Source organism: Acartia tonsa, chromosome 11 (genome assembly GCF_053477335.1).
Source record: "Acartia tonsa isolate MP-2025a chromosome 11, ASM5347733v1, whole genome shotgun sequence".
NCBI lineage: Eukaryota > Metazoa > Arthropoda > Copepoda > Calanoida > Acartiidae > Acartia > Acartia tonsa.
The window spans coordinates 20385898-20408653 of NC_137270.1; the positions used below are offsets into that span (position 1 = coordinate 20385898).

The following is a 22756-nucleotide window of genomic DNA, read 5'->3' on the forward strand; positions in this document are numbered from 1 at the left end:
TGTTTTTACCACGGTTACGGTAAAATTTTACCACCTTTTAAATCGTATAGGCTGGTAAAATTTTACCATAAAAGTGGTAAAAACTAGGTGTTTTTATGGTATTAATTAGAACCTGGGTACCTTACAACTTTATAAGAAACTAGCGGCTTCGCTCCTAGAGGCCTCTAGGGGCACTTAAGGAAGGGAGAGTTGAATCCGAAAATGCATTTTTTTTGAGGGGGGGGGGGAGTGGGGTCGACCTCCCCCGATTCCCATTTTTTATTTTAGTTTAAAATTCTTTTATTTTATTTGGGGGGTGTAATTTTTTTCTAGTGGCGATTTTTCGTATACCTGGTATATTCCCTGAATTATAGAGCCCAATCGGTTCAGTGGTTACTGAGATCTTAAGCTTCAGACAGACAGACATCGTACTACTTTGTATTATTGATAATTAACGAATATTTTACAAGTTCATTTTATTATGTGGTAAAAAATTTGACAAATAAATTTAGTTAAGGTTTATTTTATGCATTGAGAATTCATCAAGAAATTAAGATAACAGTTACAATTGAGATTATTGATATGGTAAATAATGAAATTTCTGTAATTGCACAATCTTTGGAATATAAATTTTTTTTATATTGAAATCATATTTTTTTAACATGGAAGTAAAGCTTTTTTGAGAGGCCATTTTTTTACAGCAGATATCTTTTGTTGTTGTTCTAATTTAAATTTTGTTGTGTTTATTCTATCAATAATTTAGTGAAAGGATTATCTTGGTGACATTTCTTTTTGTTTAATGATGAAAATTTGTTTGCCCTGGTATATTTTAGAGAATTTGTTGTTCAGTTGAAATGTTGCGTTGTTAGATGGTGGACAGTAAAGATCTCGGTGACAGGTATCCTCTGAAAAATAGGTCAATTAAAATGTATACAGGCCTGTCATTGGTAATTTAGTCTGTGTATTTGCCTATCATTGCTTATTTGTATTGCATGAAGTCATTTTTTATAGACACTATAAAGAGCTTCGCTCCTGTGATATGGTATTTGGGATCCCAGGTTTACAGTTGTATACTTGTAAAATCTTGATCGTATGGTCACTATGTGTACGAAAGTATAATACCTTATTTTGGTTCATTTTATGTGTACAATTGTATAGTTGTGTTTAGTTCCTAATTTCTTTATTGTACACTTCTTGAGTGTATGATAGTATCATTATGTCACTCAAAAAGATATTTTTAAAACAAAGCTTTTCTATAATCATAGTTGGTCTGTCTGACTGTAACAGTTAGCTCTTTCTTATAATTTAGACATGTTAAAATTGTTCAATTGATTTTCAATCAAATTGCATGATGACAGTTAGGTATGATTTAGAAAGAGAAGCAACTCTATATATTTATTATCAGAATGTACTTTTGTCCATTTAAAAATCCCTTTCTTCATTTTTTTTAACAACAACTTTTTTGTAAATATTCTTTTGGAGTACTGATTTCCTATTAAAAAAAGGATATTGTTATAAGCAGTCTTAAAAATGTAAGTGTGTCCTTAAACAGTATTTTTTAAAGGCGTTTTCAATAAATTTACATAACATTTTGTTTAAACTTGTCCATTCAGTTCTGATACTCTACAAGCCGTTATGTTAGTTAGTCACACAATTTAGAGCTTTGCTTTTATGGATGATGTCCTCCTTGTTTGATAATTTGTATATCTTACCTTCTTCTGGACAAACATCAGGGACACCAGTGAACATTTCTTTCCATATCATTTCAGCAGCTAAAATAAAAGATAAGTTCAGAATACAAATCAAGAGCCCAGTTGATAAAAAACTTTTAAAGGTCAACCAATTTACCTAAAATTTGTGCAGGTCAACTTATGTCTTTTTTAACTAGGCTGAAATTAATGACCAATTTGACTGAAGTTTTAGCGAACATTACCAATAATGGTCACCAGTAAACTATATATTTTTCTAAGAACCCAATGCTGTATAGAAATTAAGATTAACTTACCATCTGCATTTAATTTCTGAGATGGATGGACACAATCTGGACCTTGAAAAGAAACATAACTATCACGATAAAAATTTGTCCAGTGTGGATTTAAAACCTATAAATATCCTCTGGATTAGAACCGGTTCTGTGTCATAGTAATATTTAGATATATTTAACATATTCTAAATTCAGAGTTAAAAACTCATTCCTTTGATAATAAAAGCCATTTTACTTTCTTAAATAAATTGTTTGATACTTATTTTATATTATGACTTCAACCTTTTTATTAAATGTTTTTTATTTAGATAATTCATTCTTTAGACATTTAGAAATATCCTGTTGCTATATAGGCAATGATTTAGATTTAAACTGCTTCTTTAAACTCTGTAAAATTACTTAGGTATGAGATATCAGGAAAAAAGTTATGAATAGTTACCTAGGTATGAGAGATCAGGAAATAAATAATGAATAGTTACCTAGGTATGAGAGATAAGAAAATAAATAATGAATAGTTACCTAGGTATGAGAGATCAGAAAATAAATGATGAATAGTTACCTAGGTATTAGAGATCAGAAAAAAAATGATGAATAGTTACCTAGGTATGAGAGATCAGGAAATAGTTATCTAGGTATGAGGGATCAGGAAATGAATAATGAATAGTAACCTAGGTATGAGAGATAAGAAAATAAATGATGAATAGTTACCTAGGTATGAGAGATCAGGAAATGAATAATGAACAGTTACCTAGGTATGAGAGATCAGAAAAAAATGATGAATAGTTACCTAGGTATGATAGATCTGGAAATAAACAATGAATAGTTACCTAGGTATGAGAGATCAGGAAAAAAGTGATGAATAGTTACCTAGGTATTAGAGATCAGGAAAGAAGTGAGGTATAGTTACCTAGGTATGAGAGATCAGGAAAGAGGCGTCTGCCTTTCAGCAAAGACAACCTTGCTTGGGTTAAATCCTAAATAAAATTGTATAATTAAATATCTTATAATAATTAATAATCTATTAATATTATTATCATACAAGCAATTGTCTTTAGCATTTTATCAAAATTGTTGCAAATAACTACCTTACCCCTCAACTAATCTTAAATATTACCTTGGGTATTCTAAGAACCTCCAAAGATTTCAGGTAAATAACAGCTCTGTCTTCTCTTGCAAAATATTTTGGTCTATCCACTAGAAAAATAAATTACAATTTTTTTCTTATTATGTAGACTAATTAGGTTTTTTTTGTATCAACCTAAAGATTTCAATAACTTTTGAACTGATGGAATTCTCCTTATTAGGGAAGCTTCACACAGGTCCTGAGATGGTTTTAGGCTATTTTTATTGAATTCAGAGCGACTTGATTCTAGAGGCCAGCCGCTAGTATTAATTAAAATGTTAAATTAAAATCTGGCAACACTTGCCTGGTTTGCAGGGATCGGAAGCCTCACGTAAGCCGCGTGTAAGCCTCAGTGAAATCGTGATTTTATCACAATAAAATTCAGCTGGATGTATAAAACGGCTCTTTATCAGACAATCCTTCTTTCTGAAATTTTTTTTCTGCTCACAAGATGGTTTAAAACTGAGGCTTATGCGCGGCTTACGTGAGGCTTCCGATCCCTGCTGGTTTGAATCAAACTCTTGTTAATCAAAATGAAAGCTTGTGTTTGTGTGTGTGGGGAGAGGAGGGAAGATTTCCTAATTTTCAATAATGACTACTAATCAATTTACTTACCCAAAGATTGAAGAATATTTCTGTATTCTGCCACAAACTGAAATAGTTAATGCATGTATCAATCTGTAATACAATATAAACTAAAACAATGTCTTTTTATTGATCTATCCATCTAACTGCCCTACTAATAATGCTATGCTCTTCAGGGAATGTAGCCACTGGTACAGTTACAGTTTTATAATTTACTAGCGGCTTCGCCCCTAACCTCTAGGGGCTTTGCCCCAAGAGGTGATAAAAAAAATTAATATTTATTTTTTTTAGTGAGAGAATGTTGCTATTCTTTCATTCAAAATAAATGCTGGAATAAAAAATAATAAAGGGCAGCCTGCGGCAGCCTGTAGCAGAGCAAAATAAAAAATAAGGGGAGGATTTTTTGTTTTTGGGGGGTTAGTGGTGTCCCACCCCCCAAGAAAATAGCTTAAAACCACCACAGGACCAATACGTATATACCCTCAAGAGTAGAATCCGATCAGTTCAGTGGTTACCAAGATCTTAAGCTTCAGACGGACAGACAGACGGACAGACAGACAGACAGACAGACATCGTACTACTTTGTATTATTGATATAATTTTCCATCCAAATTTCATTTTCACTAATATTGTTATTTTGAATACAATTACATTTTTTACCTCTAAAACAAGATATTAGAAAGAACTACCTTTCCTCTTTTTAAAGTAAAAAATAATTATTTTCAACAAGTCCCTTCCACCTTAAAACAAATCTCTTTGAAGGTTTGGGGCTAATTCACTAGTATTGGTAAATAAACTTGTTTTGAGAATGATTTTTGTTTGTTTTCAGAAAAGATGAAAATAATTTTTGATATTTTTATGAGACTTTTGGTATAAGGTTTGTGTGATGAAAACGCGGCATAGTTTTCCCTTTCTCCGGGAGGTAAGGGGATAGAGGGAGGGAAGTGAAAGCGCGGCATTAGGTTCTCTGATGTGCTCCGCACATGCAAGGCCATGAGTCAGTTGTGTGTTGATTTTGAGAGGAAAAGAGCAGACTATTTTCTTATCATTTTTGAGGGGTATAATGCTTCTAGGAGCATAGATCTGGTGGTGGTTTGGGTGCTTAATGAGTGTGTCTAAGAGGTGAGAGTTTGTGATTTATTTTAACCCTGCCTAAGTATGAAAATTGCGTGTTTTGTGTGGCGAAAAACCGAGAGATATTTTGGTGTAATAAAATGTTTTTTTTTATATATGAAAAAGATATTTTTTTTAATATCTATTATTTTTTTGTAACTATTTTCTTTGAAAAGCTTAGATGTCTTTTTATTTGTCAAATACCTAAAAATTTGATTTAATTTCTTTTAAAATTAAATAGAGTCCAATCTGTCATAACACTGAATATTTTTTAGTAAGAATAAGTAAGAATTGATATATTATTTATAATGATTTAAATTTACTAAATATGTATATTTTTTTAGGATTGTCAATTGCTTTTATGTTAGAGTTTAATAAAACTTGACAACCACCTTCTTGATCATTCATCCCAATCCTGGCCAGCTATTCTATAATTAAGGCTTTCCAGCATTGAGTCCGAAACAAAACTATAACAATAACAAAATATGCAAGTGGTCTAACCTTTAAAAATTCTGGTCTAGAAACCTGGCTGGCACCTGTTGTACAAGGACAAATGAACCCATATGCCAAATGACAAGCGGCTGGTCGGTGCAGTGCTTCTTGAAGCAGACTTGGATCTAATCAAGTAAAAACTAGTCTCATTTACATACAACTTTACAAAAGATGTAGAGACCCAAAAAGACAAAAGACCTTAAAGACAAAGACTTATAAGACAAAACCTATAAGACAAAAGACCTAAAGGGACAAAATGTCAAATGGGACAAAATGTCAAATGGGACAAAAGACATAGAGGGTAAATTTCTAAAGGAACAATAGACCTAATCATAGGCGTCCAATGGGGGGGGTAATGGGGCGATTACCCCCCCCCCCCAAACGATTTTGGGGGTGCCGTATGCACCCCTCAAAATTTGTTTCCTTTTACCCCCCCCATTCAAAATTTACCCCTACCCTGGGGGTGCCGTAGGCACCCCCAACCATTTAGGAGGGGGTATTTACCCCCCCAAACAATTTTGGGGGGGTAAATACCCCCCCCCCAAAATAAAAAATCTCTAATAAAAAAAATTTTTGCGCGCTTCGCGCGCATTTTTAATACTATATATTTAATAAAATTTAAATTACCCCCCCCAAAAATTTTACCCCGGGGGTAAATTTTGGGGGGGTGAACTAAATTTACCCCTGCCAACAGATTTCAGGGGGGGTAATTACCCCCCCCCCCAAGCAAATTTTACCCCCGGGGTAAAAATTTTGGGGGGGGGTAAAAAAAATTTGCGGCGCGCTTCGCGCGCCATTTTACCCCCCCCCTAAAAAATTTTTACCTCCCCCAAAATAAAAAGCTTGGACGCCCCTGGACCTAATGGGACAAAAGACGTAAATGGATAAAAGACATAATGAGTAGATGAATTAAAACCTAACTATTATATATTTTTATCGTCTTAAATAATAAAATCTGTATGTTTTTAGAAATAAGGTTGAAATTCTTGTCAGAAAATAAAAACTAAAATGTTTGCCTGGCATAGAAATGACAGCTATTATAGTTCTTGGTATTTCATACAGACTGTCCAGAACCTTGGACATGTAGAAGGCAAACTCGTCGCTGGATTGCTTGCAAGAATCCTATATGATATTTTTTGTTAGCCAAGAAAATATATTTTATTTTATGCAGAATAAGGTATAACCAACAAGGGAAATAAATCTAAAACAATATTAAGATGTAAAGGTCGTCAATTTTACTATGTGTTGACCCCCAACGACAGCTGAAAAAATTTCGTGATTTTTTCCAAATTAATTTCATTGTTGGTATTAGCTGGCTATGTATATCTACAGCTTCCATGCAGTTCTAAACTAAGCGGACTGTAAAATACACTGATACCCAAACTTTTATAATCTCATTATGTTACTTGTTTGCTCAAGAACTTTGGGTACTTTTATATTGAATTTTAATTGGTTTGTTTAGAACTAGAAGTCTTCAATCAACCAATAATTAAGATCTACAGAAGGCGTTATTTTATCAAATTATTATCTTTTCGGATGCATACCAACTTATCTTCCATTGTCTTATCGCTAGAGATCCCTGACAATAAACAAAATTATACCTGACACAAATCGTTTGCTCCAATCAACACAAAAATTATCTAAAATAAAAAATAGAGTGTACTAGCTGCTATGCCCTAGGACAACTTTTTTAGGGAGGTTAGAGTTATCCTCCCCTAAAATAGTTATAAACCTTACTTGGAAAAATATGAATATTCACTGGAAAGGAGAACAATATCGGTTAAGAAGTTAGCGAGATCCTTCGCCACACATCAACATAAGATATCCTGTTACTTTTATATGGATTAGTATATAAGGGTATATATGAGGGTTGGATGTCTTGTGTCTATTTGTTTGTTCTAAAAGATCTCACTAATAACAGCAGAGTATAGGTTTAACCAACAACTGGATTAATTCAATGGTCAAAGCTGACATATTATTAACATAATATTATTCTAATTGTAGTATGACAATAGCCTTTATGTTGACAAAACAACAGCACAAAACATAGACGTCCAAGGGGGGGGGGGGGGTAATGGGGCGATTAGCCCTCCATTTAAAATTTACCCCTACCCTGAGGGTGCCACAGGCACCCCCAAACATTTAGGAGGGGGTATATACCCCCCCCAAACAATTTTGGGGGGGTAAATACCCCCCCCAAAATAAAAAAATCTCTAATAAAAAAAAATTTGCGCGCTCCGCGCGCATTTTTAATACTAAATATTTAATAAAATTTAAATAACCCCCCCAAAAAATTTTACCCCGGGGGTAAATTTTGGGGGGAGTACTAAATTTACCCCTGCCAACAGATTTCAGGGGGGGTAATTACCCCTCCCCAAGCAAATTTTACCCCCGGGGTAAAATTTTGGGGGGGGTAAAAAAAATTTGTGGCGCGCTTCGCGCGCAATTTCCCCCCCCCAAAACCGAATTACCCCCCTTAAAAAAAATTTTACCCCCCCCCCCCCAAAAAAGCTATGATACTTGTTATCATGTAATGTTTATTTATCGCATCGTAAAATAAACAACTTTCTGTGTATATTAAAATATAAATTTTTAAAAAAAAGGCCCATATTTTTAAAACTGTATTGACTGTTTAAATATTTGTGAAAAATTGTCTGTAAAACGGTGCTATACATTATTTTTCTGTATGGATGAGAACCTTTTACCATATCCGCCGGATATTTATCGGGTTTGAAGCCATACTGGAATATTTATTTTAAACATAATTATGCGCTTAATTACCAGCAAGTTGACATAAATATCAAGCATGAAAAAAATGCAAAGCAGCACAGAAAAAGACAATAAATGATTGCTAAATTATACGATGTTGTTCTATTTAACGTCACGAACACCTATTCTACACATAACAGATAAGGTTTTTTATTGAAACTAGCAGTGCGGTGTCCAAACATTTCTGCCAGTAACTTTGACATTATAATATTAAACAATATTGCCCCGTTTGTAAATAATATTTATAGATATTTATAATTAGACAAAACTAGTTAAATTTCGAAATTAAAAAAGTATCTAAAGCATATTTGCTTATAAAACTTTGGGTACCAGTATGATTTACAATCCAACGTCCCCTCCATCCCTGTATATTTTTTCTCTTCTCACACAAAGAATATATTTTTTTTATACCGTAAATTATTTAAACTATGTAAAGAGAAGCTTTGCTAGAAATCAGTGAAACGTGAACTGCAAGTACGGACGTAACAGTAAATATAATGATTAATATATTACATCATGTAAAAATGTCCACAAAACGAGGATGAAAATATCCATACATTTTCAACATATGAATTTCTTATTATTTTTGATCTCAAGCTTAAGATCTCAATAACTACCAAACCAATTAAGTAGCTTCACATGGTTACTGTGATAGTTTTAGGTTATTTTTAGTCTCTGGATGGGTTAAAGCTATTTTTCTATCCCCTCTTTTCCCCTTTGAATGCAAAAACCCCTAAATGCTAGGGGCGTAACTGCTATTAGTTAGAAATGGAATTGGAATAGCAGAAATGACCACTTGATTGACTGAGAAAGCAACGTTACTGAAAGTCTGCTAGCGAGATGGTCCTTACCATTTTGGGATGGAATATACATCTATATTTATGTCAAACATTTGAATCACGTTATCTTGGAATGGCTTCCAATCTTTCATTGTACATTAATTTATCATCTATTGTTAACCCTTTACAGTCGGGCCCCTTGCCGCACCTTAATCGGTCGGGGGGGGGGGTCGTTCAACGCCCCCCCCCCTCATTATCTCATTTCCTATTAGAGCTAGAGGGCTGAATTTTTTTGTGCAAGTCCCCTGTTTGATAATGAATTTCCGACCTTCACCCTTTTATTTAACAACCATTGTTTTTAGGTCTTTTTTTACTTAAAAAATTCAAACGGCTGTAATTTTCTTATGTTTGAAGCTAGAAGAACAATTTTTTTCCAGAAAATGTTTATCTTTATGTACATTTTACATTAGAAATATCAAAATATAAACTTCAGCGGCCGCAGCTGTACTTGGCAGCTGCCAGCCGCCGAAGTCGGCGTTCGGCGGGAAAACGGCGGCGGATCTTTATGCAATTTTAATACGTTATGTAGACATGTAAGAAAAGCTTAAGTTTAAAATTTGAAGTCTCTAAGTCAAAAATTGCGGCCACAGGAGCCTTTTAAAGATTTCTGGAGACCTGGAGGATCAGGAACTGCAGGATCATACTTGGTTCAACGCCCCCCCCCCCCCCCCCGACCGTTAAGGGTTAATGTTATATTATATTACTAGAGTTGGCTCGATATAACTATCTCCCTATAGGCTAGTTACCTATTATGATCTTATAGAACAATTTTATTGTCACCCTGTAGGTTAAGAAAATATAGAAAAAAATCTTATGGTAAGATAATTTTCTTGGAAAATACTTGCCTAAATTGGTTTTATTTTTCTTAGAATCTTTAAATTTATCTAATAACCTTTACGAACTGAAATTTTAATTCATACACTTTATTTCACTCTCTTTAGATTTTTTTTGAAAAAGACAACATCAAATATGTTTTTGAAAACATGTTGTGTTCATCACAACATGTTGTAACATAAACAGAGGTAGGTTTTTAAAAAAAGAATGCTGTGTTATTGCAGAGAAGGAAAAGAAGGGTGAGGGCAAGGGGAAATATCTTTTTTCAATCTTGTATACCTTGGCATTTAAAATGAGACTGTAAAACAATATATATAACTTATGCTTAAATGGCTCTTTTGGTTAAGGTAAAAGGTTTCAGATATCAAGTTTCAACTGAGGTGGTTCAAGACCAACCTTTGAAACAATATTTTGTTCAATCTTATATATTTTAAAAATTAAAATAAGACTGTTGAACAAACACATAAGTCTTATGCTGAAATAGCTCTTTTGGTTAAGGCATCAGCTTTCAGATGTCAAGGATGGTGGTTCAAGACCCACCAATGAAACAATATTTTTTTCAATCTTATATACTTTGGCATTTAAAATAAAGCTGTTGAACACACACACACACATGTCTCATGCTGAAATAGCTCTTTTGGTTAAGGCGTTAGGTTTCAGATGTAAAGAAGGGTGTTTCAAGACCCACCACTGAACTAATATTTTTTCAATCTTATATACTTTAACATTTAAAATAGGACTGTAAAACATATAGATATGTTTCATGCTGAAATAGCTCTTTTGGTTAAGGCATCAGGTTTCAAATGTAAAGGAGGGTGGTTCAAGACCCACCACTGAACTAATATTTTTCTTTAATCTTATATACTTTAACATTTAAAATAAGACTGCAAAACATATAGATATGTTTCATGCTGAAATAGCTCTTTTGGTTAAGGCGTCAGGTTTCAGATGTAAAAGAGAGTAGTTCAAGACCCGCCACTGAACTAATATTTTTTTTCAATCTTATATACTTTAACATTTAAAATAAGACTGTAAAACATTTAGATATGTTTCATGCTGAATTAGCTCTTTTGGTTAAGGCGTCAGGTTTCAGATGTCAAGGAGGGTGGTTCAAGACCCACCACTGAAACAATATTTTTTAAAATCTTATATACATTGGCATTTAAAATAATACTGTAAAACATATATATAAAAGTCTCATGCTGAAATAGCTGTTTTGGTTAAGGCGTCAGGTTTCAGATGTCAAGAAGGGTGGTTCGTGACCCACCACTGAAACAATATTTATTTTAATCTTATATACTTTGGCATTTCCAGTAAGACTAAAACAATAAATCTACAAAACACACATACCCCTTTAGAGATTTGGAGGTTTGGTGAGAAAATAATTTGTTTTACCACTGATATTTGGTTTAATGGATGCGAGTTCAAGTCTCACCAAAACAAATTAAAAAAATATTTTGATATTTTAAGTGACTGTATAATGTAAATGATTAAAAATATTTTTAAATTTTTTTATTACTTATTATCTCAGACAGTGAAAATTGAATTTGGTGTTTGGGTAGTTTTAAACTGAAAACTATCAGAATGGAACCTCATCTCTACCCCTGAGCTATGATGACAGACATGGAAGAGCACAAAATTTTAAAGTATACTATAAGAAATAAGTTTTTGTATACATTGTCTATTTTCACAACTGATAATTGGTCTCCAATATAGCTCATTTATATAATTTTGGTTTCCTTATCCGTATGTTGCGGGTTCGAGGCTCTCCAAGAGGGGCAGGGATTTTGTTGTTGTTAAAAATTGGGAGTTTCTGTGTAATAAAAGTTGTCGCAAATATAGGTATTAAATAAAAAAAATTGACAATTAAAGAAATATTATACACTAAGTACATATTGCACAACCAGCTAAACAATGAGTATTCATTAATTTCTGGTAATTTGACACTCAAAAGATAAAACAAATCAAGGATATTTATGTTCCTACATTCTACATAAATGAAAATTAGTGATAGGAATTTTTAAATTTTATGTCGATATCTTGACAGCCACGGGCACAGTTTATTAAAGCAATGTACTAACATTAACAAATTAAATTTCAAGTCAACATCCATAAAAGCAAAGCTATAAAATAAAGACGGTAGGAAATACATTAACACTTGCAGGATATGTATATTTTTTTACAGGATATTATTTACCGACCATAATTATAGCAAAGCTTCACTTTAAAAGGTGCAATTTTATGGCAACGGTAAAAATTAGCAAATCATGAAAAACCCACAGTAAAAATAACTGCTCTATTTACTGTAATTTTTACATCAAATTAAAAACAATTTCAAAATTTGAAAGTTATAGTTAGAAAATTTCATACTCCTACTTGTTACTTAAAGACAACTTAAATTTTCTAATGTACTTTGATTTTAATAAAAAAAATTATATAACCTTTAATGCTGAAAAATGTATAGATAAGTAATTTTGAAGTATGTGAATTGTATATGTGAGGGAAAAAAACTCAAAAAATTTAAAATATTGTCAGAAGTGCAATATGGCAAAACTTATAACCAATAAAGTTGCATAATGGAATCAATAATAGTTATTTCTCTCATCGTATTATAAACAGCTTTCCGCGGATATAACATGTACAATTATAAGATTAAAACCAGTTTTTTAGCCCAGAGATGCCGAAGGCACTGGTTAAAAAACTGGTTTTAATCTTAAAATTGTACATTTTTATATTTAAAAAACTGGACATAATACGATGCTAGACATAATTTTTCAGTATTGCTGAGAACTGGATCTAATCCACTGGATATTAATTGGTGTGGAAGCAATACTGTGAAGTAGTTTACCTTCCATTGTTTGAAAAGTCGTTTTTCTGCCAGCTTCGATTTCAATCTTTTTACTTGTCCAGGTAGATCCTAAATATTTATATCTCTAAAATAAATTAAAACAATGCCTGTCTGTTTGTATGAGGTGTAAGATCTCACTGTCTGTCTGAAAGCGATGTGCTTTTATGGAATACCTATTGGCAATGTGCTATGCTCTTTATAGTGCCTATAAAAAAGGGAATTAAATTCAAAGACTTTTGGCTAAAAAATCCCCAATGACGACATATTTAATTTGATTATTATAATATGACGACATTCGGGATACTTTGGCTAAAAGCTCATACACTTTTTATGGGCAAAATAAAAGGCTTCGCAATGTGGTTTGAAAGCTATATATTCAGAAGGTGGGGTTGTCGGACGGACAATATCCCCTAAACATTGCCCATATTATTTATCCCATAAAGTAGCAAGGCATTTTTTGTCTGTTGCTAAAGATCTCGGAAATGGCTGGTATGTATGGGTAATTATTTTCAGGACAGGTTTATATATTTCTTGGACTGGTTTTAGGCTATTTTTCTGACATATCCGTCCTAACCCTAGAGGCTAGGGGTGCAGCAACTAGAAATCCTTATAATAAAGTAACAGGATGTTTGTGTGTTTGTCTGTGTGTTTGTGTGTTTGTATGTTTGTACCAAAGGATCTCGCTAACCGCTGAACCGATCGGGTTCTCCTTAACAGGGTAGCTTCTCATAGGTCCCGGGAAGGTTTATAACTATTTTCTTGGGGGGTGGGACACCCCCAACCCCCAAAAATGTAAACCCCCCCCCCCAAAAAAAAAAAATCTTTTTACTTTTTCTTTTAAAATCTGAAATAAGAAATTTAATTTCTAAATTTGACTCTCTCCTCAAGTGCCCCTAGAGGCTTCTAGGGGCGTAGCCGCTAGTAAATGATAAAGAACATAAACAGTGATGAACAAGGATGACAAGTAGCAAAGTACAGACATATTATTTATAACTAGCGGCTACGCCCCTAGAGGCCTCTAGGGGCACAATTGAGGAGGGGGGTTGCCCCCCCCCCCCTTATTTTTAATTTTTTTGGGGGGGGTTTTCATTTTTTGGGGGGGTTGGGGGTGTCCCACCCCCCAAGAAAATAGTTATAAACCTTCCCGGGACCTATAAGAAGCTACCCTGTTAAGGAGAACCCGATCGGTTCAGCGGTTAGTGAGATCCTTCGGTACAAACAAACACACAGACACACATCCTGTTACTTTATTATAAGGATTATAAAATGTCCATTAGTATGTTAAAGACAATATGGTGGAATTGTGTGTTTCTCGGCTGCTATTCAATACAGACAGATAAAATTTTTGAGAAATTTTCTCTAACGTTGAGCAATTTAGGATATATAAGTTGGAAGGAATTTTAATGTTAGAGGGAGATTTGAAATCTAAATCAAATTTTAAGGATTTTTTATTAAATTCGCTTTTTGTATAATTCTTTATCTTAAAGCGGAAATACAATTTAAGTTAAATAATTTTGACATCTGTGATTGGTGGATTGAAAATTATCTTCGCTCTGATAGGAGAAGCTAAAGTGTCGCACATCATTCAACCAATTAGAGCGCAGGTAGTTTCCAATCCACCTATCTTATTGGTCAAAAATTATGAACTTAAATTGTATTTCCGCTTTTAGATATATCATTATACAAAAAATGAATTTTATAAAAAAAAATCCTTAAAATTTGATGCAGATTTCATATCTCCCTCTAACATTAAAATTCCTTCCAACTTATATATCCTATTGAGCATCCTTAATATAATTTACTTAGCCTGACAGTCTCATGGTCATGCTATAAAAGACATAATTTCCTATTATCAGTCTTTTTTTATGACCATTGAACATCTGAGCTTGATTCTTTCAAAGAAATTAGGATCGCTGCTCGATGGTGAGGCAAATTGTTTTTGTAAAAAATCCTCCAAAATCACATGAAAAATGTACAAAATTAAACAAAATGTTAATATGTTAATAACCCTTTTATGATTTTATTTATTTATTGTAGATTTTTTATGCGATTTTGGAGGATTTTTCACAAAAATAATTTTGCCTCACCAGCGAGCAGTGACCATTATTTTTTTGTTTAAATTCTGCTCTGTAACTGACTTTTCTGTGTTCCGCTACTTATGGATGTTGAGTTGTTTTACCATTGAGAATTAAATTATAGGGCAATGTCCTATCTCTGTAATCCTGAGATTACCTTAGCTTTAGATCCAGGTATGGCAACATTCAAACCAGCTTCTTCAAATGCCCCTAAAAAAAATCGCAGATTTTTTATTTTAAAAACTTTCAGTGAAAACTTTATTTGACTGTAAAAGTGGGGGTGAGGGGTGCTTATGTAGTGTCACCCACCCTTAATTAAATTTTGTAGCGCAATTCAACTTTTTAAAAAAAGGGCTGCTTTTCATCTTTGTACAAATTACTTCACAAGCCCTTTGAGAATCTTGACTAATTTTGTTTTGGTAATCACTTCTTTTGATCATTCTGTAAGTAAAAACTAATACAAGTGAAATGTACTCATGATGAGTGCATGGCATATTTATAACTAGCAAAAATACATTTTTGCTGTCAATTATACACCTACAATTTGACAATACTGCAAAGTGACAAATATTTAAAGCAGTGGCGTTCAAAAAAAAACATATTACCTGTAGAAAATCCTGTAAGGTCTGGGTTGAACTGTTTAAGAATATTTGGAATGGTTAGATATTCTCTCCAGGTTTTACCACCTCCTAAGAAGTAAACAAGATAATTGTTAATCCTTATACTATAAGTAACAGAATGTCTGTGTGTTTGTGTGTCTGTGTGCTTATACCGAAGGATCTCGCTAACCGCTGAACCGATCGGGTTTTCCTTAACAGGGTAGCTTCTCAGAGGTCCCGGGAAGGTTTATGACTATTTTAAGGGGGGTACCACAACCCCCCCCCCCCCCGATTTTTTTTACAATTTTTTTAACTTAAATTAAAAATGGGTGGGAGGGGGGCCAAAAAAAAATGTCCCCCCCCCAAATTTTTTTTCTTCTACCTTTTCTTTTAAAATATAAAATAATAAATTGGGTTGTCAAATTCGACTCTCCCCTCCTCAAATGTCCCTAGAGGCCTCTAGGGGCGTAGCCGCTAATGGCAGTAAAAGTGTTAACTTTAAAAAAAATAATAATTTCTATTTTAAAGGTGTAATTGACAAACCCCCCAACTAGCCCAAACCAGTCTACAAGAAGCACACAGACTAACAGACACACATCCTGTTTATATAAAGACAATCAGTAGGGAATATTGTGTTGAAGTAGTGAGTCAGGGATAAGGTTATTTATAGAGTATATGCTTTGCCTCTATAAAAACCACTAAAATCAATAAATAATTACCTAAAGCAAAAGATACTTCTGGAAATCTTTTTGTGACCTCCAAAATATTTGTGGATAATGCCCCTGTTCCGGCTAAAAATAAGTTTGCCATTTTATTTTTCAACTACTTTTTTTAATAAACAAGGAAGACAACATCTATAAGTAGCCAATCTCAAAGATAAGGTCGACTCCTTTCCATTTAAAGTTTTAAACAGAAAAAAGGACGAGTTTTTAGGATATTTTCCTAGGGAGGGTAATGGACCAATGGTACCCTACCCTAATATAGGTATAAACCTTAATTGTTAAGGAGACCCACATGGGTTCATCAGCAGTTAGCGAGATTCTTCAGTACAGACAGACAGACAGAAATCCTGTTATTTTTATATCTATTATATATTCTTTAGTTGATTTCATAACTGTACGACCGTCCAACAATGATTGGCAATTACATTACTGAGATCCACCCGAAAATGCGGGGGTTGAAAAACCCCTACTCTAACAAAATAAAATGTTAAACTGCCTAGAATAGAGTCTCCCACTCCAGCCACCACCTGGATATCACTTGGTCCAACATCACTGAAAAACAAGGATAACATCATTTACGAAAAAGTATCTTTGAAAATATTGAAGCTGTTTGATTTTAGTGTCTATAAAAAATGACGTCATAAATTACAAATGACCAATGATATGCCAATACAAAGACCAAATTACTAATAGTAGGCCAGTATAGCTTTATTTTTTATAGGCACTATAAAAAAAACTTCGAAAATCTGGCTTTGGTCGAAAATTTAAAACCCAAGGAATTACATTCTTAACAGGCCAAAAGTTTTTTAGTAAAACCACAAAGATAGGATACACCCCCCCTCCTTTCGCACGCCTACAATGATAATAGAAAAAATTGTTAATCATTATTGTAATCTCAGTTCAAATTCTGTACCTTACGTTTTCTGGTGAACCATAGTAGAAGTTTCTTTGTGTATTGCAAGGAAATCTAAAAAAAGAAGCTGTTTATAGTGCATATAAAATATTACGTCATAAGATACAAATAACCAATGATAGGCCGATACACAGACTAAAATTTGACCAAAATGGTATGCCAGTATGACATCATTATTTATATACACTATAAAAAACTTTCTAAAATTTTGGTGAGGTTTTATATAGCTGTACGCGGATAATGTATATAAAATTCATAGCTTTCATTCCTTTGTTTGTAGTACAAGGCTTAATTTTACAGTTAAAACTGGTTTGATTAAGATGGAAAAAATGTGAATCATGAATTCTGGATAAAAAATTGTTTTTTTATTCTTAATGTTTATTCATAGTTTAAGAGGGGGGGGGGGGGCATGAATATCCTCCCTTCAAGAAAAAAAATTAGGAGTAATCAAGCAAAAAAATTAAAGCAAAATCTCCTAGAAGCGCGGGACGCCATGTGTGACGTCATAAATATATGTCTTAAAATGAGGGATGAGAGGAAAAGTGAAAAAGGAAACCCATAAAAGAGATATGTATAATAGTCGTGTTTCTATTACGTCACACATGACACTTTCCAGCGCTTCAATCCCCAACATACTACTTGATAACGTTCCTATTTTAAATTTGGCGCAGCTGATATTTAATTAACGTATACCTGTAGCTTCTTGTTACTGGTGTGTACGATCTTTCTACAAACAAATTAAACATATTTTATTAGGTATTTAAAGTTAAAGCAATTTTTAAAAGCGAATCCTTTCTATAATTAGGGACGGTACGTCCGGAACGGATAACTTTTGTCGTTTATTTGGGCATTTTATATTAGTCCTATCTATTTCAAACTTTGCATGTTGATTTATATAAAACTAACGATTTAGTAAGCGTAGCAACTCTATAAACGTTACCAGAAAGTCCGTACGTCTATTTAAAACCTGCTGATTTTTAACTTGTCGACACCAACTTTTTGTATGAAATAAATTGATTTTATATATAATTTAATGTTTTAAAATAATTAAATGTTTAAAATTCTTACCTAACTTTAAAAGATCCAAACATGAAAATTTTATCACATATTAAAAAAACATATTTCAACTAAAAAATGCACTAAATACAGCACTAAAATCAATCTCAAAACTATACCATTCCCATTTTGAAACCCCAAGTAATCCCATTTTATACAAAAAAAAAATTCCATTTTTTGTGCCTTTATTTTGGCGATGGAAAATGAATAAATTTATCACCAATATGAACCTTCTTTGTCAAATTCTATCGTTGGTAGATAGTAAATATTGGGGAAAGATGTTTTTTAGGCAATTTTCCTCATTGTCTTCTCCCTCCCAGACTAACAAAACCGTAAAAATGCATTTGATTAGCAGACTAAGTAGTGAAGAGGCTGCGCTTTTTGAGGCAGCTTATAGCGCCAACAAAAAAATGACGTCAATTAATACAAATAACCAATGATAGGCCAGTATACATTTATATTGACCAAATGTAAAATGTTTACCGGCCTATCATTGGTCATTTGTATTGCATGACGTCAATACAAATTTTTTTATAAACACTAAAAAGAGCTTCGCGCAGCTTTTCTATAATTAGTTTGGATCTTGTGTGTGCGCCTGATCAAGTCTTGTTGGTTCTCCATTGTACGGAAAGGTTTGTCTACAAAATATAAACAACTATCGGCTTCGCCCCTAGCCTCTAGGGGCTCTGCCCCAAGAGATGATAAAAAAAGTTTAGGTGAAATTCGTAAAAAAAATAAGAAGGACCAAGGAAATCTCCTAAAAAAAGAACCAAGGATATATTTTTTGTTTTTTGGGGGGTTGGGGGTGTCCCACCCCCCAAAGAAAATAGCCCGAAACCACCAAAGGACCAGTAGGTATATTCCCTGAAAAGTAGAATCCGATCGGTTCAGTGGTTACCGAGATCTTAAGCTTCAGACGGACGGACAGACGGACGGACAGATATCAAGCTACTTTGTATTATAGATGTTTAAATCCAGGGATCTAAAAGGATAGGACAATAACCGATAAATTTCTGTACATCCTCAATGCTTACTTCTTGTGAAGATTACAACTATTAACTTAAACGTTTGAAGATCATACTTAATGAACCAAACAATCAAAATTTAAAAGTCCCCAAAGTTGTTGAGACAACGAATAAGAAAACGTTATCATAACACTTTGGGGAATAGTGTAATAAAAAGCCTATTGCCCCCTCCCATCATGGTTTGACCCTTTTTAAGGGGGATGAAGAGGGGTATAGGAGATTGCTTATCTAGAGGAGAATATAACTACCCCCCATAATTTTGCCAGGTGGGAGGATACACCCCCTTTTTGCACGCTTCTGGTCTTAATGCATCAACGCATTTTTACTGAGGAGAAAAAATATCCAGCAAGATCTCTTAAACGTCTGGACCAATTGTAGTACAATTTTCAGATTTATTATACATAAGTATTCGTCCAGAGCAGGTTTTAGGCTATTTATTGGAATTCTAATTTGTGAGTACCCCTCCCAACCCAAAGGTCACTTTGTACCTGTAAGAATCTTCACTGTAAGGGAGATTCCGCATACAGACATACAAAGACAGATATGCATACAAAGACAGACAAACTAAGACAGACGGACAAAACAGATGTACAAAGACAGACAAAGACAGATATGCATACAAAGACAGAAAAACTAAGACGGACAAAAACATATATACAAAGACAGACAAGGACAGACAGACAGACAAAGACAAGGAAAGACAGACAGACAAAGACATACAGACAAAGACAGACAGACAAAGACAGACAGACAAAGACAGACAAAAAAACAGATAGACAAAGACACACAGACAAAGACACACAGACAAAGACACACAGACAAAGACAGATAATCAAAGACAGACAGACAAAGACAGACAGACAAAGACAGACAGATAAAGCCAGGCAGACAAAGACAGACAGACAAACTAAGATAGACCGACAAAACTAAGACAGACAGACAAAGTCAGACGTACAAAGACAGCCAAACTAAGACAGACGCACTAAGACAGAAAACTAAGACAGACAGACAAAGACAGATATACAAAGAAAGACACACACACAGAAGACAGTCTGACATCCTGTTACTTTTATATAAGGTTTAAGAGTAACTTACCCTAAAGCAAGAAGATCCTGAAATAAATCAAAGAAACAACCAACTTGAACCACCTAAAAAACATCTATGATTGCAAACGTACTTGTAGAGATTATAATTGTATTGGATATAGAATATACGTGGATATTATGACAGGGGAAAATTGTGGTCAATTTAGGTTGCTAACATGTAACTCGTTTATTGGTCACTTCGTTCATCCAGCAGGAGGGGAGGGGAATAGATAAAGGAACGAACCCCAAACTGTCCCACTTTCGGGAAAGAAAAAGGGAAGGGGGGAAGAAAATCTCTTCATAAGAGATGGGAGAAAAGGGAAGAGATTTTCTTCCCCCCTTCCCTAAACGTATAACCGTCACTGGAAGTATCAATTTTCTAGCCCTCTAAGAGTCCCCCTTTTTTAGAGAATATAAAAATCTGGTGTAAAGTCCAAGTAATAATATATCCATTATAATGTGACAAAAGTTAGAACAAACCATAAAAAAATGTCCAATTGTTTAATAGTTTTAATCAATACTATTATACTAATTTGAGAGGCTAATTTCACTAACTTATACAAATCTATTAGAACTGACATTTAATAATTTTTTTAACAGGGATAAAATCATTATCTGCACTTTAGCAACTTTCAAAATATAAAATGAATAAGTAAACAGAACGGGGAAATATGAAATAGTAAAGAAGTTAAAAAGATGCAAACTGTTTAGCTTTATAAAGTTATAGAAGTCTACAAATAGATATAGAACACGTAGATATTATTACAGGGTGATTTTAGTCGTCAATTCTGAGGTGGATTCTTAAAAAAATTTGTTCCACTAAGCGATTAATGGGGCAAAATTGTTTTCGTGAAAAATCCACCAAAATCACATTTTTTTTAAGAATTCACATCGGGATGCTAATAAAGTCCTCAGTTGTTGGTCAATACGTTCCTTCATAGTCAGAGAAGGGAATGAGGTAAAGTCATATAGGGGAGGAATGGATAGTATCGTCATATTAGCCAGCTGGGAGAAATATTTTATCATGGTATGAGGTAATCTCCCATTATATCCACGTATTCTATGTACATTGGTCTACAAAAGGAACAAACCAATATGCCATACTTGCAGAGTAGCTACGTCCCAATTAAACAAGGATGACAAAATCCATAAAAGCGAAGCACAAATGAACATTAACACTTGTAGAGTGCCAGAATTGAATAATTATTCTAAACAAAATTGTAAGAAATTTGTAGCAAAATTGCTTAAATAGAGGATATTGTTTAAGAACATTCTTACATTTTTACGACTTCATTACAGAGATGCTTTGCTTATAACATTGTAATCAGTATACCAAAAATATGATAAAAAGGATAATTATCTCACATAAAAAATTGTTGTTCAAAAGAGCTAACCGTTCCGGACGGACCGACCTTAATTATAGAAAAGCTTGGCTTTTAAAAAGCTGTATAATTACCTTGATGATTAGGCCTGCTAGGGCTAATTTTATGCTCTTTGTCATTGTAATTACACATTAATCATTTAATAAAAATTCTGAAATTATCAATAAAGGGTAGAGATCAATTAGATCAATTGATGGAAAGTAATGCCCGGCTGCAAATTATATGTTTTCTGGAGGCCGAAATTAAAAAATATACTTTGTTTATTCTTGATTGAGTAGTACAAACTAGCACTGTTCAACAATTACTTTAAACTACAGAATGTTTTTAATTTTATGAGTGGTTTCAAAGTTTTTTTAGGGGGGGGGGGGCGATGCAATGGAATGGGGCGGCTACCCATAAAAATTTTGGGCTGCCAAAGCGGGGTAGGGGGATAAATATCACTTCTTTATCCGTCCATCTCTCTTGGACATACGTACAACTGTCTAGAATCATGATTATGAAGATGCTCCGCTTATTGACTATTGCCCACATAGTGTATAATCGTTCTATGAATCTTAATGTCAAAAATTACAATATTATGCAATTGTAAAGTTGCTATGCTACAAAAAAGACGAATCCCAATCAGTACCACTTTTGATTCCTGTGACGTCATAAATTAGGGAGATGAGAGGAGAAGTGGGAAAGGAAACCCCTAAAAAACAGATGGAGAATATGACGTCAAAAGTGGTGCAAAAGTGGTACAGATTGGGTTTTGTCTACAAAAAAGTGTACAATTCTAGACAATTATTTATAATTGGTAAAAATCATTAATTCCAATTCATCATCTTTTTTTACAAAGTAATAATAGAACAACAAAGAAATCGATTATAGAAAAATCATTTTGTTAAAAACATGGAAAGCCATTCTAAAAAATTAATCCTAATATGTATAATATATATATATTATATATATATGTTTCTATAACTCGTTGGTATAGTTTTCTTATATTATGCAAAATTTCAACGTAATATCAAGAAAATATACCTTTCTGTCAATAATGGCAACTCTTATCAAATATCTTATAGTTGAAACATTTTACAATTGTATGTCAGTACCATGCTTCAAAGATTAACATGGTATAGTTATTTATCGTATCGTATTATAAACAGCTTTCCACAGATATAAAATGTACAATTAATAAAGATTAACGCCAGTTTTGTTAGCCGGGATGTTTGTACATTCTTATATTCATTGAAAACTGGATAAAAATGATACAAAACATGATTTTTCAGTGTGACTGAGAATCGGTTCTTATCCACCGGATATTAATCGGTTTCGACGCCATTCTTGAAAA

General features: G+C 33.5%; 1 protein-coding gene and 2 long non-coding RNA genes across 3 annotated transcripts; all 3 read right to left on the minus strand.

Moving 5' to 3' along the window:
- Positions 1-473: 473 nt before the first annotated feature.
- Positions 474-16050, minus strand: LOC145331173 (phospholipase B1, membrane-associated-like). The gene is made up of 13 exons (XM_080175797.1): positions 15960-16050; positions 15247-15330; positions 14799-14851; positions 12567-12635; positions 6878-6916; positions 6293-6398; positions 5286-5401; positions 3702-3738; positions 3078-3157; positions 2871-2937; positions 1985-2026; positions 1692-1751; positions 474-884 (listed from the first exon to the last, which is right to left on the minus strand). Exons 1-13 carry the CDS (start codon positions 16048-16050, stop codon positions 751-753), a joined length of 978 nt encoding a protein of 325 aa, XP_080031923.1. The 3' UTR covers positions 474-750.
- A 298-nt stretch (positions 16051-16348) lies between these two features.
- LOC145331174 (uncharacterized) lies at positions 16349-17712 on the minus strand. The gene is made up of 3 exons (XR_013883693.1): positions 17569-17712; positions 16876-16929; positions 16349-16514 (listed from the first exon to the last, which is right to left on the minus strand). It is a non-coding gene; the product is annotated as an uncharacterized LOC145331174 (long non-coding RNA).
- Positions 17713-18032: 320 nt separating this feature from the next.
- LOC145330997 (uncharacterized) lies at positions 18033-21576 on the minus strand. Its single transcript, XR_013883605.1, has 3 exons — positions 21498-21576; positions 20052-20104; positions 18033-18569 (listed from the first exon to the last, which is right to left on the minus strand). It is a non-coding gene; the product is annotated as an uncharacterized LOC145330997 (long non-coding RNA).
- Between the last annotated feature and the right edge of the window lie 1180 nt (positions 21577-22756).